A 20,622-nucleotide genomic window follows, 5' to 3' on the forward strand; every position below is an offset into this window, starting at 1 on the left:
ACTGGTCAAGCATAAACTCTTGATATTGAATCATATGAAACTGGCAGTTCAAAGCCCTAGCTGACAAGGTTGCAGAAGTGTAAACTTTTTTACCCCATCTCTCTAAGGATCTGGATTCCCTTTCAGAGGGGAGGGGGTTTCTAGTAGAAGTAGTAGCTACAGCTTTAGGGCCCTGAGCGATGGTCTCTGGATCTGCCAAGGGAGCCTTGTATAAATGATGGTGAGTGTCCGGGACCCTGTAGAACCTATCGGGCTTAGCAGGAGCCGGAGGTAAAGAATCAGGAGCTGAGCAAGCATCATTAAATGCATCATCTACAACAGTAAGAACTGGAGGTATAGCCAAAGGCCTATGTTGTGGCAAATGTAGAAAGGTTCTAAGCCTTTGTCTGGAGTCTGAAAAATCCTGGCCCTGCCACTGGAATTGTTCCCTGATAGCATGCAATGTTTCCCCAAAGGAAAATTCCTCAGGCGGAGAGGCTGAAGGAATGGACTCTTCAGCATCAGAGTCTTCGTAAGGAGAATAAGGAGCCTCAGGAAGTTCTGAATGTTCTGATTCATCAGAGGAACCATCAGAGGTTACCGGTTCAGGGGGTTCTGCTCTAGGCCTCTTTTCTGGAGGGGGGAGAGAGGACCTGTCTGGATGGGGCTGGGAACCACGAATTAAAGAAATTAAATCCTCAGCCAAAGATAACATATGAGAGCTAGTGCTGGGCCTGTGTGGGGGTGGTTTGGCAGGCACAGATTTTGAAGCTTTGGCTGCTTTGGCCCTGGCAAAGGCCTTAATAGACATGGCTGCAGGAGGCCTAGCAGCTCCACGTGCAGGGGTGGAAATATCCAGTGGAATTGTGTCTGATAAATCCTGGGAAACCGCCACAGAAGGCTGATTTTCAGAAGCAGATTCTACCAGGCCAGAAGAGGCCTCGGTAGAAGGCATGGTTTCAGCTGGAGAAAGAACCGCTAGATCGGTTTCGGCCGAAACCGAGACACTCGCGGTTTGCTTAATCGTGGTTTCGCCCGAAACCGCGGACCGCGAGTGTCGGTCCTTTTCTTTTCGTTTTTTCGAAATTTGCGCTGTCGGAGGGTCCGACGGCATAATGTAGGCAAAATCAGAGCCGAAAATTTGTTCAGCAAACTCCGACCGACGTCTGAGCGTCCGTCGGTTAAAAGAAGAGCAGGCTAAACAAGCTGCTACGTCGTGGTCTGGGCCTAAGCAATGTATACAGTAGGAGTGGAAATCCTTATGAGGTATTTGTTTCCCACAGGATAAACAATTATTAACTTTCTCTGACATCGGCTGAGGCAAGAAAGAGTCCCCAACGGGGTACTTAGCTTTTTAGAAGTCTTCGAAGTAGTATTTGGTAGTAGTAATCTCTGGATCTGACCGACCGGCACTTGCGAACAGCTTCTGCTTCGGGCGCCACGCGGCAAGAAAGACTGAGGAAAATGGCGTCGGCTGATGCCTTTATACCTGAATAACTGCAGCTATGACGTCGGGTGAAGAGCGACACCAGCCGAAGCCAGACCCAGACTTTGGAATCCGGCCGACCGAAGGGCTGCCTGACGACAGGACAACCCATTTGTTAGGACTGCAGATGCATCCTTGAAGGACATCTGTGGTGTTGTCTGTGAAAATCTTTAGTGGACCTTGCTGTAGGAAGGGTTGAAAGGCACGAAGGTTCAGAAGAATTGCCCTCATCTCTTGAAAACTGATGTGTTCTTCTTTGTGTGGCTCTGGCCACAGACCCTGCACTTTTTCATGGCCCAGAGTTGCTCCCCACCCCAAGTCTGAGGCATCTGTTTGCATGACCTGTGTGTGTGTGTGTGTGTGGGGGGGGGGTTGGAGAGGAAGACCTGGAATGAGGGTCACTTATGCCAACCACCACTGGACTTCCAGTTTGAGGCATGGTAGGATGGGAACCCTGTACTCCATAGGATGGGAGTGTTGGGTCCAGACTGACCAAATGTACTATTGTAACTTTCTCATATGCAGTCTTGCTAATGGTGACATGGCGACAGTGGCTGCCATGTAGCCCAGGAGCCTGAGGTTTTGCCTTGCTGTCAATTCTGTTGACTGTAGGGCCAGAAGCAGGTGTTCTATCAAATTTTCCACCTTCTGGAGGGGAAGGTAGGCTTTCATGAAGTCTGTGTGAATTCTGCACCCTAGGAAGACAATGTCTTGTGTGGGTTCCAGGTGGGATTTTGGGTAATTTATCTGGAATCCCGGAGACTGTAGGAGGGACACCACAAGGCACATATGTAGCAGGAGGGACTTACTGCCTGCCTATATCAGCAGGTCATCCAGAAAAGGGAATATCTGGATTCCCTGCAACCATTGGAGCCAAGCAATTGGTGAAAACCCTGGGTGCAGTGGAAAGCCCAAAGGGCAAGGCACAGAGAAATGAAAGTGAGAAGGGCCCACCAAGAACTTCGGGTACTTCCTGAAAGTTTGCTTTATGGGGATGTGAAGATGAGCATCCTTTACATCTAAAGTGGCTATGAACCCCTGTGGGAGCAGAAGAGGGGAAAGGGGTGTTAAGGTCAACATCCTGAAGGCTGGAACCTTTAGGAATAGGTTGAGAAGGGAGAGATCTAGAACTGGTCTCCACGGTCCATCTTTTCTAGGAACAAGGAAAATCTTGGGAGTAGAAACTTCTTCCTTTTAAATTGGGAGGCACTGGTTCAATGGTGCCTTGAGCCAGCAGTGTTTGCAACACAGGCTGTAAGAGGTGCATCTGTTGTGTTGGGGGGTGCAGGATGCCCTTTCATTTCGGGGGCATTAGCCAGGTCATGAAATAACTATTTTGAAGGACTGAAAGGACCCATTTGTCTGATGTGATGGATGTCCACACAGGGAAGCAGTGAGAGAGAGGGACTGACAGAGGCAGAGAGGGAGCAGGGGGAGGTAGTAAGGTTGGCAGGTAGTAAGATGCTACCTGGCCTGTCTTGAAAGGGCGGCCTCTGGTTAGAGGAAGGTGAAGCTCTAGCTGGAAGGGGTTGCTTCCTGGTAGGCTTTCTAGACCTTGAGGGAGCAGCAGGGCAAAAATGTTTTTTAATGAACTGTGTTTTAGCTGAGTAGTTCCTTTGAAATTTTGGTATGGGGAAGACTAGCAGGTATTTCAAATCCTGCATTTCTTTCCCCTTTTACTGAAGTGATTTCAACAAATCAACTACTTTTGCACCAAACTAGGCTGTGTTGTCTGTCCAGGGGGTATCAATGAGCTTTGACCTAGATGCTGTAGGGGTACCCAGGAATACCTTCTTAAGGCAGATGCTGATCCTACTGATCTGGCTGAGGCTTAAGCAGCATAACTGCACTTTATCGAGTGACTGGTAACCTGGGAGGTAAGAGCCAGAAGTGAAGATAGTGACACTTTGGTAGCACAATCTGGTGTAAAAGCCAATTCATTGGAGGCTTTCTCCAGGAGGGATAATGCATATTTAGCCATGTGTGTCTGGTAGTTAATAGCCCTGAAGGACAACATAGCAGACATGTACATTTTCTTACCCAGATGCTCCATGGTTTTGCTGTCTTTGTCAGCAGGAAGGATAGTGGTGGTGGGTAAAAGATTAGAAGCCTTATCTGTAGAGATGGAGATGGTGGGCAGGATCTGCTGGTGGGCACTTAAGGAGATACTTGGCAGTATCAGGAACTTTATAAAAAGTCTATCAGGTCTGTGTGGAGCAGGTGTTTGAGAATAAGGATTTAAGAATGCTGAGGAGAAGGCATCCAGGAAGGCAGGCAGAATTGGAGAAAGAGCAGACGGGCTTGGGGAAGCCATTAGAATGAAGTCATAGTACCTTTTTTTGAACCTCAGTAATTTCAGAGGATTCCCACTTGAAATGAACTTTCATCTTGGAAATGGTTTCCCCAAAGGTCATATCATCAGCTGGGGAGTCAAGGTCAACAGATTCTTCCTCTGGGGAACCATACCCCAAGGGAGAAGAAAGCCGGGAAGTGTATGAAAGTGATTCTTCAGATGAAAAATCAGAGAGGCCTTCCTCTTCCCTCATGGTAGGGACTGAAGTTTGAGGCCTAACACAAGTGGAGGTGGAATGTTAGCAGTCCCTGCAGAGGTAGAACATAAGGCCATGAAGGCATTAAACAGACTTTGGCTGAAAGCCTCCAGTCAGGCATACTTTCAGTAGGAGTAAAAGGGTGCTTCCTTTTTCCTTCTTTTTTAGAGGCCTTGCAGGTGTCTGAAGGGAGGAAGGCCTGGAATCTGGAGACTATATGAAACCAGAGGGATCCGATGGACCTACTGAAAACGCTAGTTCCCCCCTGGCATCAGAAACGGACACTGGAAAAACTTCCATGGATGTGCCCTCCACAAGGGATTGTGAGCCTTCTGTGGAGGTACCTGCTATATCTAAGGCAGCGGACCCGGACTCCTCTACCAGGCCAACGTCGGCCACAAGCTAAGGGTCGGACGCAAGAGGCTCAGCAGTAGTGGTAGGCTGTATAGTCCTGGCTTTCATTTTTGGTGGTTAAGTTGGTACGTAAAATGAACCCTCCATCCCTAAAGCTACTTGTTTTAACCCCTGATTTTCTAAATACAGGTTAAGCACATGCAGATGGCTGCGCAAAGTTTTTGGCGCAAACGCCTGACAAATGGAGCAGGCCTTGTAATCATGCGACCGTCATAAACAAAAAAGACACTGATCGTGGGCACCCTTGTGAGGAACTTGACGGCCGCACTTACACTTGCCCTTTCTTAGATGACATGAACAAGCAATGAAAGAAAGAAAAGGACTGAAAGGTTCCCCAATGGGGAACTTAACTGATTTCTCAAATCCAACAGTCATGAAGGCATGAACACCTGGCATTCTACTGGCGAATGAGAAGTTCTGAGGGCTGGTGCATGCAGATGTCAATTTTATGGCCCATGTTCCTTAAGCCGCATCAGACATCCCACACACCATACAGGGACTGAAAATTTTTGTATACTGGCCGGACGTTCGCAAAGCAAGAGGAGTAAACCCATATGTGGAAAACTGCAACATAGGAATAGAAGGACAATGTTGGGATCTTTCAAGTTGAGTCACGAGTTCAGTCTACTACTAATACTCTAACATGGGCCTAATAAAGGAGGAGTACAGATGATGGCAACATCTATGGACCTAGAAAAAAAACCTTTACAAATCCTACAATCAAGTTCACCTGACTCTCATGCAATATCGCAATATGGTGGCTGGAGTCCTATTAAGTGCCTCTGAGGGGCATGCCACTTGCATGGCAAGTGCACCAACGCACACTACTGCACTTTAATATTTAGTTTTAGACAACGATCCTGGCATCTTTTGTTTCTATGTGTTACTCCTTCCAATAGGAACCAGGAGTCTTTTGGAGAGTAGATGACCGCTTCAAATTTGCAATCATCTGCAACACTGGTCAGCCATAGCCCCTAGACTTATACTTTGATATTAGAGAAGTAAATGCCAAAATAGGAGTGGCCCTGGTACACGGCCCTTGAGAACACCACCAGTAACACGTCTAAAGATAGCGTGTACCAAAGTCTTAATTTGGTGGGTTCTGTCTATAAGGCAGTTTGTTACTCAGTGGATTACATGAGGGTTAATATTTAATTGGGTTAACCTATCTATAATGCCCAATTGTGGACCAGTATAAAAACCCTGATCAGGTCTAGGCACACTGTGTGCATAGACATGCCCTCATCCAATGCAGCAGTAATATTTTCAAGCAGGTCAGCAAGGTTTAGCAAACAGGCTCTTCCCTTCACAAACTAAAACCAGCCAGTCTAGTGACTTGCAGACTGCTAATGTGACTGTTTTTGAGATCCACAATGATATCCTTCCATTACTTAACATAAAAGGACTATAGAAGCCAAGAAGGGCAGTGGAAGGAAACTATCTAGCCTACATTCTGAATGATGGGTTCCGATCCCTCGGCTCGACTCCGACACGCTATGCCAAAAAGGCGAAGTCTCTAGGGTGGGGTATAGGAATGTAGGCGAGATGCATGTAGCAGTTCAAAAGGGGGATGTTAATGCGCAAGTACCAAATGATGAAAAACTGGTGGTCTTAACAGACTCCGCACCTTAATGAACGTTTTGCAAGAGAGCTTTGTTTTGCCGCCAATACATTTGACTTTTTTTCGATGTGGGGGTCGCTACAAAAAAGCGTTGGGTAGCTGCCCCCCCCCACCACACTCATAGCCTCTGCAAAGGGGTACGATCTGGTCCATCTGTCGGACCGGGGGGGAGAACAGGTTTTTTTTCCAAGTTGGGTGGATGTCTGAAGCCACCAGCGAAGGTCCCTTTGCATATTGTCCGTAATCCATGATGATTGATGAGGGAAGATCCCACTGAAGAATCCTGTGTAATCTTGCTAGAGGAACTAAAGAACGTGGCAGACATTGAGCCTAAGCAGACATTGAGGACCAGACCTGTGGGCTTTGGATCTCGAGATCAGAGCTTGAACTTGGCCCCTGTAAAGTCTCCTCCTTTTTTCGGCAGGAAGAAAAGAAGCGCATCAATCTTGATCTCTATCTCTCTCCTATAAACTTGTGTCTGAGAGGGCAGCAAGACAGACCCCTGGAAAGCCAAGACTGCAGGACACTTGGTGACATTGCCAAACAAGACTTCAGGACCATGGGCAGAGCACAAACCAAAGCGGTGAACACCTCTTGGATGGCTGACTGACTAGGGAAGTGAGCACTAATGTAATGGAATGTGATAATATTGTCCTGAGGCCTGTGAGCACATCCTGAACAACACAAATACACCCTTAGGCGCCTCTTGTAATGCGGACCATTACCTTCTGTTCAGACATTCGGGAGAATTTGGTCTAAGCTGACTGGTCGTTGGTCTCAGGATCCTGTCTTTTTGCTTCAAAAAGAACCTGGGTAATTTCTGATCCGATCTGGTCTGTGGGCTGGCAGTTGATGACCCTTTCTAGCATGATTAAAGCCTCTAGCTGCTGTGGTGGGTCTTGGTGGGTCTGGAGCTCTTGACGGACCTTTGACTGGTGGGTGGGTCGGTGTATGGTGTAACCTTGATGAATGACCGGCAGCAACTGAGGAAAGATTCCCAGGCTTTTTTGGTGCCGGAGGATTGGGGTCCAGCTTTTTAGGGGAGGAACGACACCCCTTCTGCCCGGAGCAGCACACCCGGGGGAGAGGCCATGTCGCAGAGGCAGATGGGCCCAGACTGTGTGTTCCCTCGTCCTGCTGTCACCATGCCTCCCTCTTCAAAAACGGGCGCGCTGTTCTTGAAGGCTGAAGAGCGCCTGCCTTTGGACGGGAACTCCAGAATTTGGGAGAAAAACATTTTCATTTTCCTTCCCTTGGGCCTCCTTTGGCCGAAGTGGGAGCGTGTTCTGCCGTGCAGATAAGCCGCCCCTCACAGATTTCGCTTCCTCGGGTCACTTTGGGCCCAGCTCCAAAACAATGAGGCCCCATGGAAGGACCCATCGGGCGGCGGAAGACTTGAAGGCCTCCAACTGACACAAGCGGGCCAGCTCTTGCAGTTTAGAGCCACGCGAGCCACGCCCTGAGCCTGCCCGGCTCTTTCCGCAAAGATAGGAGGAAAGCCTCATTCACGAAAGTTATAGTTTGGCGCCAGGATAAGAGCCAACTGAGAGCTGCTCCACTGGAAGGCTCAGGTAGGTTACCCGAGAGGAATCTGATGCCCCCCTTGACATATCCCTGAAGCCTGGTAAATGTGCCAAGCAATTCAGAGACCCAGGGTGCCGAAGTCAGGGTGCGGTGCCTGCATCCCCTATCTCCTTAGACCTCTATTAGAGGATGGTGGACACGTCTGAGCAAGCCCCACGCCCTGTTGTGTAGCAGATGCCCCACCCCCATCTATGCTATAGCACGCCTTTGGTAAGGCCTTCCTCGGAGGGGAGCAAATTTGGTTGGACGGCCTAGATCTGGATGTTCTGACGGTATTCGTCCCACCCCTCAAGCTACTCGTCCCCAGAAGCTCGTCAAGCGGGCGGACACCCAGGAGGCAGGCCTTGGCTGAGCCTGATTCCCTTGAGGAGCACTGATTCCAGCAGAGGGGGGTTTTTGATATCCAGTCACTGATGATGATGAGATCTCTATGTCTGCAAATGAGACATCATCCTCCAGGACTACCCTCCGCATCTCCCATATCATGTATGTCAGTGTCCATCCCGGGAGTCCACGTTTCCTCTCTCTCTGCTTATCTTGGGGTTCCTTCTCTGAAGACAAAGAACAGAACCCTCAGGAGGAAGGACCCCTGGGGGGGTAACCTCAGGCCCGGGCTCCGCTGTACGGGACAGGGGACTGCCAAAGACCCAGGAATTTTTCCTTGAGAAAAAAGATGACCTGAGACGACTCCTGCCAGGCGCTTGACCCTTAAACACTGTGACAATATAAACAATATACACATGACATAGACATCCAAACACATTTTTTAATTTTTTTTTTCTAACATTTTGAAAGGGGGGCCTTTGAATTCTTTGACAGGAATTCAACAGGAATTCAAATTAAACAACTATAGATTAAGCTGAAAATCTAAGTTAGTTAAGTTTAACACAAACACTAGCTTTAAATGAATGGAAGGAACAACTACTGTAGACTGAGACCTGAAAGGTTTTCAAAGGTTGTTGACCGGCCTGGGAAGGCCCTGATGGGGAAAACAAAAAACCCAACAATCACACAACAAACTTCACAATCCAAACAGCTTTTGTGACAAAAAAAACAGAAAGAAAGTAGTAAAAGCTACTCAGCCCAGCTAGCCAGCTCGAGAATGCCTTCGCGGGGGGGCGGCAAAACGAGATCTGGGGACTGGTAGTGGTGCAGCATGTTTTCTATGTTTCTGGGATGAAACCAGTCAACAGGAAGAAAATTTTTACTTCTGTTGAAAACAAAGCAACTTTGAAAAACCAATAGATTTCTTCAGTCCTTCGGGCAAGTCTCTTCTACCCTTGCAAACACTTCTCCATTTCTAAACACAGTGTTCTGCTTGGTTGGTAAATAGTAGTTGCTTAGAGATGTACATTCAAACTGGTCTGAGATTCTAGTGGAGAATTTAAGTGTACCACATGACATGCAACATTACATGGCTAGCACATTAGCAATAAACCTTTACACCCTATACATAAGAATTGTACTGCATTGGGAACATACCAAGAAAGCACATGTATAAATGACACCCTCACCCAAAGGATTTTACCTAGCATTACTGCATATTCTTACATCTTTAGTGTGTGCACTGATGTAGTTTGCTGTTTCAGAATCATCAGCACATTTTGTTAGCCATTTCTTTATTGTAGCACAGTCTGTTGGTGCATGGTACATCTGACGACATTTAAAACTAGAAAGACAAAAGGCATAAGAAAATATTAAACTTCATTGACTGCTACAGAGACTCCAAACACCTACATAGCACACATCTTGTACTCCATTCTAAAACATTTTCCAATTTATGCAAGTATGGTTCTTAAATATAAATATAGACCATTTTCATTTAACACTTGCAAACAATGGAAGGCTAAGTAAAAACTTAAAATTCTGATGATGGAAAAGATGGACTACCATGGTTCTCCAACAGCTACTTTCAACAATGCAAAGGATTACTAGAGTCCACAATGAATACAGTAGAAAAAGGGCTTGAGATGCTGCTTGCAAACAGCATTCCAAAAAGGATGAGGGATCTACTGCAAAGGTACTGTTGTGTACACTTACCATAAATGTAGATGTTTCGAGTGTATTTACTGCTGCAGTCATCACATTTGGGTTATCTGCCTACAGGTAGCCCTCAGCCAGCCTGAATACAAGAGTCTTAGGATTTCTGCATCAGATGCTGTCTCTTCTTCCATAATGTCAGGGGTATAAAACATACAGCAGATACCATTACATCAGTTTTTCTTGCCCTAGATGTCAGGTGCCCCCACAATAGGAAGCAATTCTATGGTATGGTACACCCCCAGCAAAAAGCAAATACACCAGAAGAAATAAATATACCAAACAAGAAGGAAAGGTAGAGCCAAGAGACGTAAGGGGGCTGGAAAGAGGGTAAAGTACAGTTGTGTAAACTTACCATAAATGTAAATGTTCAAGTGTATTCACTGTTGCAGTCATCACATTTGGGTTATCTGCTTGCAGTAGCCCTCAGTCGGCCTGATGAACGAAGTCTTGGGTCCTGCATTGGTTGCTGTCCCCTTCTTCCGTGACGTCAGGTCATCAGGGGGTATAAAACATGCAGCCGACACCATTGCATCAGTTTTTCTTGCCCCAGATGTCAGGTGCCCCCCCTACTGGGGAGCAATTAAATCTATAGATAAACAAGGATATGCCCCCAACAAAAAAGCAAATACACCAAAAAGCTTTAGAGCACAGTAAAGGAGAGTAAAGGTTTAGCCAAAAGAAGTAAGGGGGCTGGAGGGAAGGTAACCAGGACTGCAACAGTGAATACACTTGAACACCTACATTTATGGTAAGTGTACACAACTGTACTATGTTCTTCGTGTTTCACTGTTGCATTCATCACATTTGGGTAAATTCCCAAAGCTAAGGATGGGAGGAGGAATTTCGATAGCATTAGGACCAGCTATAAGGCCCTGCAAGACTGCACTGGCAAAGCCAGCTCTGGATTTGGAGAAATTTGGCAGATGGTAATGCTTGGTGAAAGTATGTACAGAACTCCAGGTAGCAGCATCTAGGATGTCCCTGGTAGGGACGCTTATGAGAAAGGCTGTAGAGGTAGATGCAGCACTGGTTGAGTGGGGTCTGATTCCCTGTGGGATAGGTTTTCCATGATGCTTGTAGCAGAACTGAATGCAATGGCCTATCCATCTGGAAATGGTTTGCTTTGAAATAGCCTTCCCCTCTGTCCCTGCAGCAAATGCTACCAGCAGTTCACATTTCCTTTGAGGTTTGGTCCTGTCCAAGTAGAATCGAAGTTGTCTGAGCACATCTAAGGAGTGCAGTATCCGTTCCCCTGTGTTCTGTGGATTAGGAAAGAAGGATAGCAAATGAATGGACTGATTAAGGGCCACACTGGATACCACCTTGGGCATGAAGGAGGGACTGGTCCTGAGGGACACCCTGTCTGCATGAAAGATGATGAAAGGCTCCACTGCCATAAGGGCCTGTAATTCAGATACCCTTCTTGCCGTAGTGATTGCTAAAAGAAAAGCTGTTTTCCCAAGAAAGGAATTTTAAGTCTGCAGAAGTAGCTGGCTCGAAAGGAGGAAGAATGAGTTTCTCCAAGACAAAGTTAAGGTCCCAAGCTGGAGTTGGAGCTCTCCTGGGTGGTCATAAATTTTTGGCCCCTCTGAGGTACTGCTTTGAGCAGTGGATGAGAGAAGAGGGGAGGTTCTGTGTTATAATGAGCTGAAATAGCTGAGGTGTGAATTTTGATGGAGGAGAAAGACAGGCCCTTGTGAAGCATCTCAGTTAAGTATTGCAAAATTGCAAAATCTGAGGTAAATTGGGCACTGCTGAGCTCATCCCTTGAGACTGGTTCCAGGCACAGAATCTTTTCCATTTTTTAGCATAAGATTTTCTAGTACTTGGCCTCCTTGCCTCTAAAATGATATCCATCACTGGTTTTACTGAGGGATGGTAAAGAGGAGATTAGGTAATTAGCCAGGCTGCTAGGTTCAGTGTGTGAAGTTGAGGGTGCAGAATTTGGTTCTCCTGCTGAGACAATAGGGTAGGAGTCTGAGGCAGGTGCCATGGGGCCAACAGTGACACACTGCGCAAGAGGGGGTTACCAGTGTTGGCATGGCCAGTCTGGTGCAATCAAAATTGTCCTTGGTTTGTCTTGTTTGATCTTTAGTAGTACTTTGGAGAGCAGAGGTAGAGGAGGAAAGGCATAAACTGATAGGAAAAGCATCGACTTTCCAAGCTTATTTGTGGGGAGTCCTTGTGCAAAATTTGTCCAACTGATAGCTCTGGGGGAGTCAAACAGGTCTATATCTGGGCTCCCCCATTTGCTTGTCAACATGTAGAAAATCCTTGGTTCTAGTTTCTACTTGTGGGGGTCCATGAGATTTCTGATTCGTTCATCTGCCAGTGTGTTTAGTTTTCCTGGCAGGAATTGTGCTTGTAGATGCAATTGGTAGCTCAGGGCTGTGTTCCACAATGCCATGGCTAGTCTGCAGAGGGGGTAAGAATGCGCACCCCTCTGCTGGTTTGTGTGTCACATAACAGTGGTGGTGTTGTTGGTCTTTATCATTAATTCTCCTAGAAGAATGTGGTCCTTGAAGGCTGTCCGAGCATTCTGTACAGCTAACATTTCTTTTTGACTGATATGCAGGTACATTTGACTTGAGTTCCATTTGCCCTAAATGCACTTCCCTGCCAGGTGAGCCCCCATGCATAGTCTGATGAGTCTGTTAGGGTTTGGACGGCAGGGGGTAGTGTGAATGGCAGTCCCTTGTTTTGGTGGCAGGCCTCTGCCCACCAAAGGAACTCTAGGCGTAGGCAAGGTATGACAGGAATCATTGCTTCTAGATCCTGAGAATGTTGACTCCACAGGCTTTTTAGATACCACTGTAGTTTCCTCATATGCAGTCTTGCATATGGAATTAGAAGAATGCAGGAGGCCATGAACCCTAATGCTTGTAGTATCTGCCTTGCAGATAGCAGGGTTTTTGTGGCCACTTGTTTGAAGTAGGTTGTCAAATGAATTTGTTTCTTTGGCATGAGGAAAGCCATCTGGGAAGTTGTATTCAAGCTTGCTCCCAGGAATACAATTGGTTGACAGGGTACCAGGTGTGACTTCATCTCGTTTATGGTATACCCCAGACAAGTTAGCACCCTTTGTACAAAGGCCAGATGATTCAAAAGTATGTCCTGGCTTTCTGCCTGAATTAGACAATCGTCCAGGTATGGGTAAATTTGAATATTTCTTTGCCTGCAAAATGCAATAACTGTAGCTAGGCACTTTGTGAATACCCTGGGCATAGTAGATAAGCCAAAGGGCAGTGCAGAGAACTGATAATGCGTGTAGCCTGCTTTGAAGTGTACGCATCTTCTGCAAGATTCTCTGATTGGGATGTACAGGTATGCTTCCTTTAAATCTAGTGTTGCCAACCAGGCGTCTTTGCCTAGCATAGGGAGCAACTGGTGAAGAGTTAGCATCTTGAATTTTGGGATCACCAAAAGGTTGTTTAGAGTAGACAGATCCAGGATAGGATGCCATGAATTGTCCTTTCTGGGTACCAGGAAAAGTCTTGAGTAGAAACCTTATCCCTTTTCCTCTTCTGGTACCAATTGAATAGCTCCCATGCCTAAGAGAGAAAGTACTTGCTTTTGGGCCTCTGCCCACTGATTTGGGTGTAGAGCTGGCCACCCACTTGGTGTTTTGTAACGTGTGGAAGTGAAATCTGTATACCTGGGACACTATTATTAAAACTCATTTGTCCTTCCCAGTTCTTTGCATGAAGAGCAATCTTTCCCCCCAAAGGGGCAGTCAGTTGAGAAGTGCTTGGGACTTTTAAAAAGAAGTCATTGAGACTGTTTACCATAGGGAGGAGTTTTATTACTCCCAGATGTGGAAGTGGAGGCCCCCAACTGCTTAGTCCTGTGCGTACCCTGGGACTGAAGCCTGGGAGCTCTGCTGGATCTGGGTTTGGACTGACAAGGTCTGGAAGAGGCAGGAAAGGACCAATTCTTGGAAGGCCAATGCCTACTAAACCTTGGAGGTTGTATTTGTAAAAAAAATCTTTAACAATTTGTATAGATTTAGCTTTTTCCTCCATCTTTTTAAGAACGTCTTCTGCCTTGTTGCCAAACAGGCAGTCCTGGTTTAAGTGAGCATCCAGTAATTTCGCTTTAACATGATCTGGCAAGGAGTGTTCCTTAAGCCAAGCATGCCTTCTAAGTACAGACCCACTTACAGCAGCCCTGCAAGATGCCTCTAGTGAATCAAAACCACATTGCAAAGTGTGTTTTCCAACTTGTTCAGCTGAATGCAGTAAATCCTGCAAATCCTTATTTTCAGCACAATCAGGAATCAACATAATTTTCTGTTTAAGCAATCCAATAATATGCTGCTGATACTTTAACATATGAAACTGGCAGTCTATGGCCCTAATGGACAAAGTTGCAGAAGTGTATACCTTCTTACCCCATCTATCCAGTGCCCTGGAGTCTCTATCAGAGGGGGTAGGATTTTTGGCAGTAGTAGCTTTAATGCCCCTGGGTCCCTGTGAAATGGTCTCAGGATCCACAGTAGAATTTTTAAAAAGGAACTTGTGAAAGTCTGGGACCCTGTAATATCTATCAGGTTTTCTGGGAGCAGGAGGTAAGAGAGTCAGGGGCCAAGCTAGATTCCAAAAAGGCATCATCAACAATGTCTAGTACAGGAGGTATAGCTAAAGGCCTGTGCTGGGGCAGGAGTAAGAATTCCCTAAGCCTCTTAAAATCAGAGAAATCCTGACTTTCCCAACGAAAATGCTCCCTGAGAATATGCAAGGTTTCACCAAAAGAGAAACCCTCTGGAGGGGAAGCAGAGGGAATGGAGTCCTCAGCATCAGAATCCTCATAGGTGGATAAGGCTAAATCCTGGTCATCAGAGGAAACAGAAAATTCAGAATCCTGGTCAGAAATATCATAAACAAACTCAGTCCTAGGTCTCTTAGAGGGGGAAGGCTGGCTTCCCCTGATTAAAGTAATAAGGTCTTCAGCCATTCTTATTTGTTATTTAGGCATAGAGGCCTGACCATGCGGTCTGGGTGTCCGTTTTCTAGGCATGGTTCGAGTTTTAGGCCTTGAAGAAGAAGATGGCATCAGTTTAATACACAATGTCAGTAGGCCTGAATACACCCTCAGAAGCCGGTGCCTGCACAGCGGCTGCGGACTCATCCAAGGTAGAGACATCCACAGGTTCAACAGTTGAAGCATTTTGCGACATACTCTACTCCAAAAGGGTCTCAGTAGAGGCCTACGAATCTGAAGTAGCGGGTATCAGGGTCTGCGAAAGCACCTCACCGAGTACCGGTGAACTGGCAATTGGCTTAGAAGTGTCATCGGCAGATTTGGACCTAGGTGGCCTATCTCTGTCTGTCTCTCTGCGTTTTTCCGGAATGTCTGCAGTTGGATGGCTTACCAAAGACATATCAGGATAACTGAACCCAGCACCAAAATATTTAGAAGTGAAAATATATCGACGACGGACAGTTCGTGGTTTAAATAAGGCAAAAAACCAACAGCGAAGTACGTCATGCTCAGGGCCTAGGCAAGGAAAACAGTACTAATGAAAATCTTTATGAGGTATTTGCTTTCCACAAGTAATGCAATTATTTACTTTTACTGACATTGGTTTAGAGCAAGAAAAAGTTTCTCCAATTGGGTACTTAGCTTTTAGTTGAAGACTTTGGTTCTGAAACTCGAAAACGAAAATTTCAGGAGTCAGCCGACTGGCACCTGCGAACTGCTTCTGGCACTGCACGGCAAGAAAGATTGATGTAATGGTGTCGGCTGCATGTTTTATACCCCTGACAACCTGACATCACAGAAGAAGGGACAGCAACCGACGCAGGACCCAAGACTTTGTTAATCAGGCCAACTGAGGGCTACTGCAAGCAGATAACCCAAATGTGATGACAGCAACAGTGAAACACGAAGAACATCCAGGACTGCAACAGTGAATAAACTCGAACATCTATTAAGTGTACACAAATGTACTATGTTTGTGTTTCACTGTTGCAGTCATCACATTTGGGTTGATTCCCAAAGCTAAGGAAGGGAGGAGGAAGGTGAGGAGCATTAGGGCCAGCTATGAAGCCCTGCAAGACTGCAGCAGCAAATCCAGCTCAGGATTTAGAAAAGATAGTCATGTGGTAATGCGAGCTCCAAGTAGCAGCTTCTAGGTTTGTCCCTGGTAGGGACTCCTCTGAGAAAAGCTGCAAAGGTAGATGCAGCCCTGGTGGAATGTGACCTTATCCCCTGTGGGGTAGGTTTTCCATGGTGCGTGTAGCAGAAATGAATGCAATAGGCTATCCATTTGGAAATGGTTTGCTTTGAAATGGCCTTCCCCTCTCCCCCTGTAGTAAAGCTAACTAGTAGCTGTTCAGATTTTTTGATATGCTTAGTCCTGTCCAAACAGAATCAAAGTTGTCTGTGCACATCCAGAGTGTGCAGTATTCGTTCCCCTTTGTTCTGTGAATTAGGGAAAAAAGTAGGCAAATGAATGGACTGATTTAGGGCCACAGTAGACACCACCTTGGGCATCAAGGAAGGATTAGTCCTGAGGGAAACCCTGTCCGCATGGAAGATAATGAAGGGTTCCACAGCCATGAGGGCCTGTAAGTCCGACACTCTTCTTGCTGAAGTGAGGACTACAAGGAAGGCTTTTTTCCAAGAAAGGAATTTCAACTCTGCTGTAGCAGCTGGCTCAAAGGGGGGGGGGGGAGCTTTTCCAGTACAAAGTTAAGGTTCCAGGCTGGAGTGGGAGCTCTCCTGGGGGGTCTTAAATTTTTGGCCCCTCTAAAGAACGGCTTTAGCAAGGGGTGAGAGAAGAGGGGTGGCTCAGTATTATAATGTGCTGAAATAGCAGAGGCATGAATTTTAATTGACGAGAAGGATAGGCCCTTGTGGAGCATTTCTGTTAAGTACTGCAGAATATGAGGTAAGCTGGGCACCGTTATGCCCATCCCCTGAGCCTGGCTCCGGGAACTGTATCTTTTCCACTTTTCAGCATAGGATTTTCTAGTACTAGGCCTCCTTCACCTCCAGAATAACATCCAGTACCTACTTGCTGTGGGATGCTAGAGGAGAGCTCAAGGAATTAGTCAGGCTGCAAGGTTCAGGGTTTGAAGCTGAGGATGCAGAATATGGCCCGCCTGCTGGGACAGCAGGGAAGGGGTCTGAGGCAGGTGCCATGGTTGTAGCAGTGTCATACTGCACAAGAGGGGGTACCAGTGCTGGTGTGGCCAGTCTGGCGCAATCAGTATTGTCCTTGGCTTGTCCTGTTTGATCTTTAGTAGAACCTTCGAGAGGAGAGCCAGAGGGGGAAAAGGCATAAACCGAGAGGCTTTCCCAGGTAAAGGACAGGGCATCCACTTTCCAAGCTTGACTGTGGGGAGATCTGGTGCAGAATTTGTTCAATTGGTAATTCTGAAAGGAGGCAAACAGTTCTACCACTAGAGTCCCCCCCATTTGTATCTCAAGAGGTTAAATATTTTGGGTTCTAGTTTCCATTCGTGTAGGTCCATGAGATTTTTGCTTAAGTCGTCTGCCAGTGACTTTAGTTTGCCTGGCAGGAATTGTGCTTGCAGGTGTACTTGGTAGCTCAGGGCTGTGTCCCACAGAGCCATGGCTAGTATGCAGAGAGGGTACAAATGGGTTCCCCCCTGCTTGTTTATGTACCACATAACTGTGTTGTTGCCTGTCTTTACCAACAGTTGTCCTGGAAGAATACGGTCTTTGAAGGCTGTCCAAGCATTCTGTACAGCTAACATTTCTTTCTGATTGATATGCAGGGGCATCTGTCTTGGGATCCATTTGCCCTGAATGCACTGCCCTGCCATGTAAGCCCCCCCCCCATGCATAGTCTGATGCGTCTGTTAGGGTTTGGGTGTCAGGGGGTAGAGTGAAAGGGAGTCCCTTGTTGTGATAGCAGGCCTCGGCCCACCAGAGGAACTCTGTCTTTATACAAGGAATGATAGAAATCATTGTTTCCAGGTCTTGAGAATATTGACACCATAGGCTTTTTAGATACCACTGGAGTTTCTTCATATGCACTCTTGCATATGGAATTAGTAGACTGCAAGAGGCCATGAACCCCAGAGCTTGCAGTTTTTTTCCTTGCAGACAGCTTGGGTTTTGTGGCCAATAGTCTGAAGTAGGCTGCAGTAGTTTGTGCCTGCCACGGTGGTACAGCGGTAGCATTATTACCTCACAGCAAGAGGGTCTCCCATTCGATTCTCAGCATGGCTTAGGACTGCCTTCTGTGTGGAGTCTGCATGTCCTCCCCGCAGTTGGGTAGTGTTCGAATGACATGCGTGCATAAATGGGCATGCCTTCGTTGAAGGTTGGGCGTCGAGCTGGCACCTCGGCGTTTCATAAAAATCTACTGCCAATCATTAGCGAACCGGAGTTCCGCTGTGGCGACCCCTTACCGGGAAAAAGCCAAAAGACAAACAAGTCTGAAGTAGGTTGTCAAATAAACTTGTTTCGCTGGAGTGAGGAATGCCATCTGGGAAGGTGTGTTCAAACTTGCTCCCAGGAATACAATCTGTTGGCAGGGTACTAGGTGAGATTTCTTTTCGATGATGAGGTACCCCAGTGAGGTTAGAAGTTTTTTTACGAATGCCAGGTGTTGTAATAGCAAGTCCTGGCTTTCTGCCTGAATCAGACAATCGTCCAAGTATGGGTAAATTTGAATACTTCTCTGCCTGCAAAATGCAATGGCTGGAGCTAGACACTTTGTGAACACCCCTGGGCCCTGTAGATAAGCCAAAGGGAAGTGCAAAGAATTGAAAGTGCATGGAGCCTGCCCTGAAATGTAGGTATTGTCTGCAGGATCCTCTTATTGGGATGTGCAGGTAAGCTTCCTTTTAAGTCTAGGGTTGCCAGCCAGGCATCCTTGGCTAGCATAGGAAGAAGCTGTTGAAGAGTTAGCATTTTGAATTTTGGAACCACCAGAAAGGTGCTGAAAATAGAGAGGTCCAGGATAGGACGCCAGGAATTTTCTTTTCTGGGTATCAGAAAAGGTCTTGAATAAAAACCTTGTCCCCTTTGTTCTGCTGGGACAGGCTGAATAGCCCTGACACTGAAGACAGAACCTGCTGTTGGGCCTCCGCCCTTTGATTTGGAGGTAGGTCTGGCCAACTATTTGGGGTTGGTAGCGTGTGGAAGTGGAATCTGTATCCTTGGGAACTATGTTCAAAACCCATTTGTCTTGGGTAATGAGCTCCCAGCTTTTTGCATGCAGGGTGAGCTTTCCTTCTAAGGGAGCAGGTAGTTGAGCAGGGCTTGGAAGTTTTAAGGTTAAGTCATTGTGCCATTTTTCTGTAGGGGGTGGCTTACTACCCCCTGCTTTGGAAGTGGGAACCCCCCACTGCTTAGATCTGTGCGTGGTCTGCTGTTCCTGGGTTTGGACTGAGAAGGCCTGGAAGGGACTGGAAAGGACCAGTTCTTTGAAGGCCAATGCCTACTGAATCTGGGAGGCTGTACTTGTAGGAAATCTTTAACAGTTTGCATAGATTTAGCATTTTTCTCTATCATTTTGAGGACTACTTCTGCTCTGTTGCCAAAAAGGCGGTCTTGGTTTAAGGGAGCATCCAGTAATTTAGCTTTAACATGATCTGGCAAGTTTTGTTCCTTAAGCCAAGCATGCCTTCTAAGTACAGACCCAGTGACCACAGCTCTCCGGGATGCTTCTAAAGCGTCAAAACCACACTGCAAAGTATGTTTACCAACTTGTTCTGCAGACTGCATTAAATCTTGCAATTCTTTATGTTCGGCAGAGTCAGGAATCAACATAATTTTCTGTCTAAGTAGTCCCATAGTATACTTTAACATATGAAACTGGCAATTTAAAGCCCTAATGGCCAAAGTAGCAGAAGTATATACCTTCTTACCCCATCTGTCCAAGGCTCTAGAATCTCTATCAGAATGGGGTAGGATTTTTGGCAGCAGTAGCCTTAATGCCTTTTGGTCCTTGGGAAATGGTCTCTGGATCCACAGAAGGATTCTTGAAGAGGAACTTGTGAGAGAGTCAGATACCCTGTAGTACCCGTCAGGCTTTCTGGGATTTGGAGGTAAAATGTCTGGGGGTAAATAAGGCTAGATTCGAAGAAAGCATCATCTACAATGTCCAGAACAGGAGGGATAGCTAAAGGCCTGTGTTGAGGTAGGAGTAAGAATTCCCTAAGTCTCTTCTTGGACTCAGAGTAATCCTGGCTTTCCCAACGGAAATGCTCCCCAAGAGTATGCACGGTTTCACCGAAAGAAAAATCTTCTGGAGGGGAAGGAGAGGGAATGAAAACCTTTGCATCACAATCCTCATAAGTAGATAAGGGCAAATCCTGGTAATCAGAAGGAGCAGAAAAATTAGACTCCTGATCAGAAGAATTGGAAAGAAAATCAGTTCTAGGTCTCAGAGAGGGAAGACTGTCTTTCCCTAATTAAGGTAATAAGATCTTCAGCCATTCTAAGCATTTGTTTTTGAGGCATATGGGCCTGAGCCTGTGGTTTAGTCGTCGGTTTTCTAGGCGTAGTGCAAGTTTTTGGCTTGGATGAAAACGATGGCATTGGTTTAATATGAATGTCTGTAGGCCTGAATACACCCTCAGAAGCCAGTGCCAGCACAGAGGCTCCGGACACATCCAAAGTAGAGACATCCGCAGGTTTCATAGTCGAAGAAGCATCTCGCAGCATACCGGACTCCGAATGGGTCTCAGTAGAGGATATCAGGGGCTGCGAAACCGCCTCACTGAGTACCGGCGGACTGGCAACTAGCTTAACGGAAGCATCGGCGGCAGTTTTTGACCTATGCGGTCTGTCGCTGTTTTTATCCTTACGTTTTTTCGGAAGATCGGTAGTCGGCTGGCTTAACGAAGCCATTTCGGAGTACTGAGATTGAGTACGAAAATAACTGGCTGATAATAACCCAACGAATAGTTTGGGGGTTAAACAAGGCACAAAACCGACAGCAAGGGATGTCATGGTCTGTGCTT

General features: G+C 46.6%; 1 protein-coding gene across 3 annotated transcripts in view; it reads right to left on the reverse strand.

Moving 5' to 3' along the window:
• The window catches only part of ARIH2 (ariadne RBR E3 ubiquitin protein ligase 2), a 1,499,383-nt gene that overhangs the window by 809,651 nt on the left and 669,110 nt on the right, over positions 1–20,622 (reverse strand). For all 3 annotated transcript variants that reach the window (XM_044078755.1, XM_044078752.1, XM_044078753.1), the window contains exon 8: positions 9,185–9,302. In XM_044078755.1, coding sequence (XP_043934690.1) covers positions 9,185–9,302 — 118 coding nt within the window. The remainder of the gene's footprint in view (positions 1–9,184; positions 9,303–20,622) is intronic.

This window comes from Protopterus annectens, chromosome 7.part1 (assembly GCF_019279795.1).
Source record: "Protopterus annectens isolate FY-2018-M chromosome 7.part1, PAN1.0, whole genome shotgun sequence".
Taxonomy (NCBI): domain Eukaryota; kingdom Metazoa; phylum Chordata; order Ceratodontiformes; family Protopteridae; genus Protopterus; species Protopterus annectens.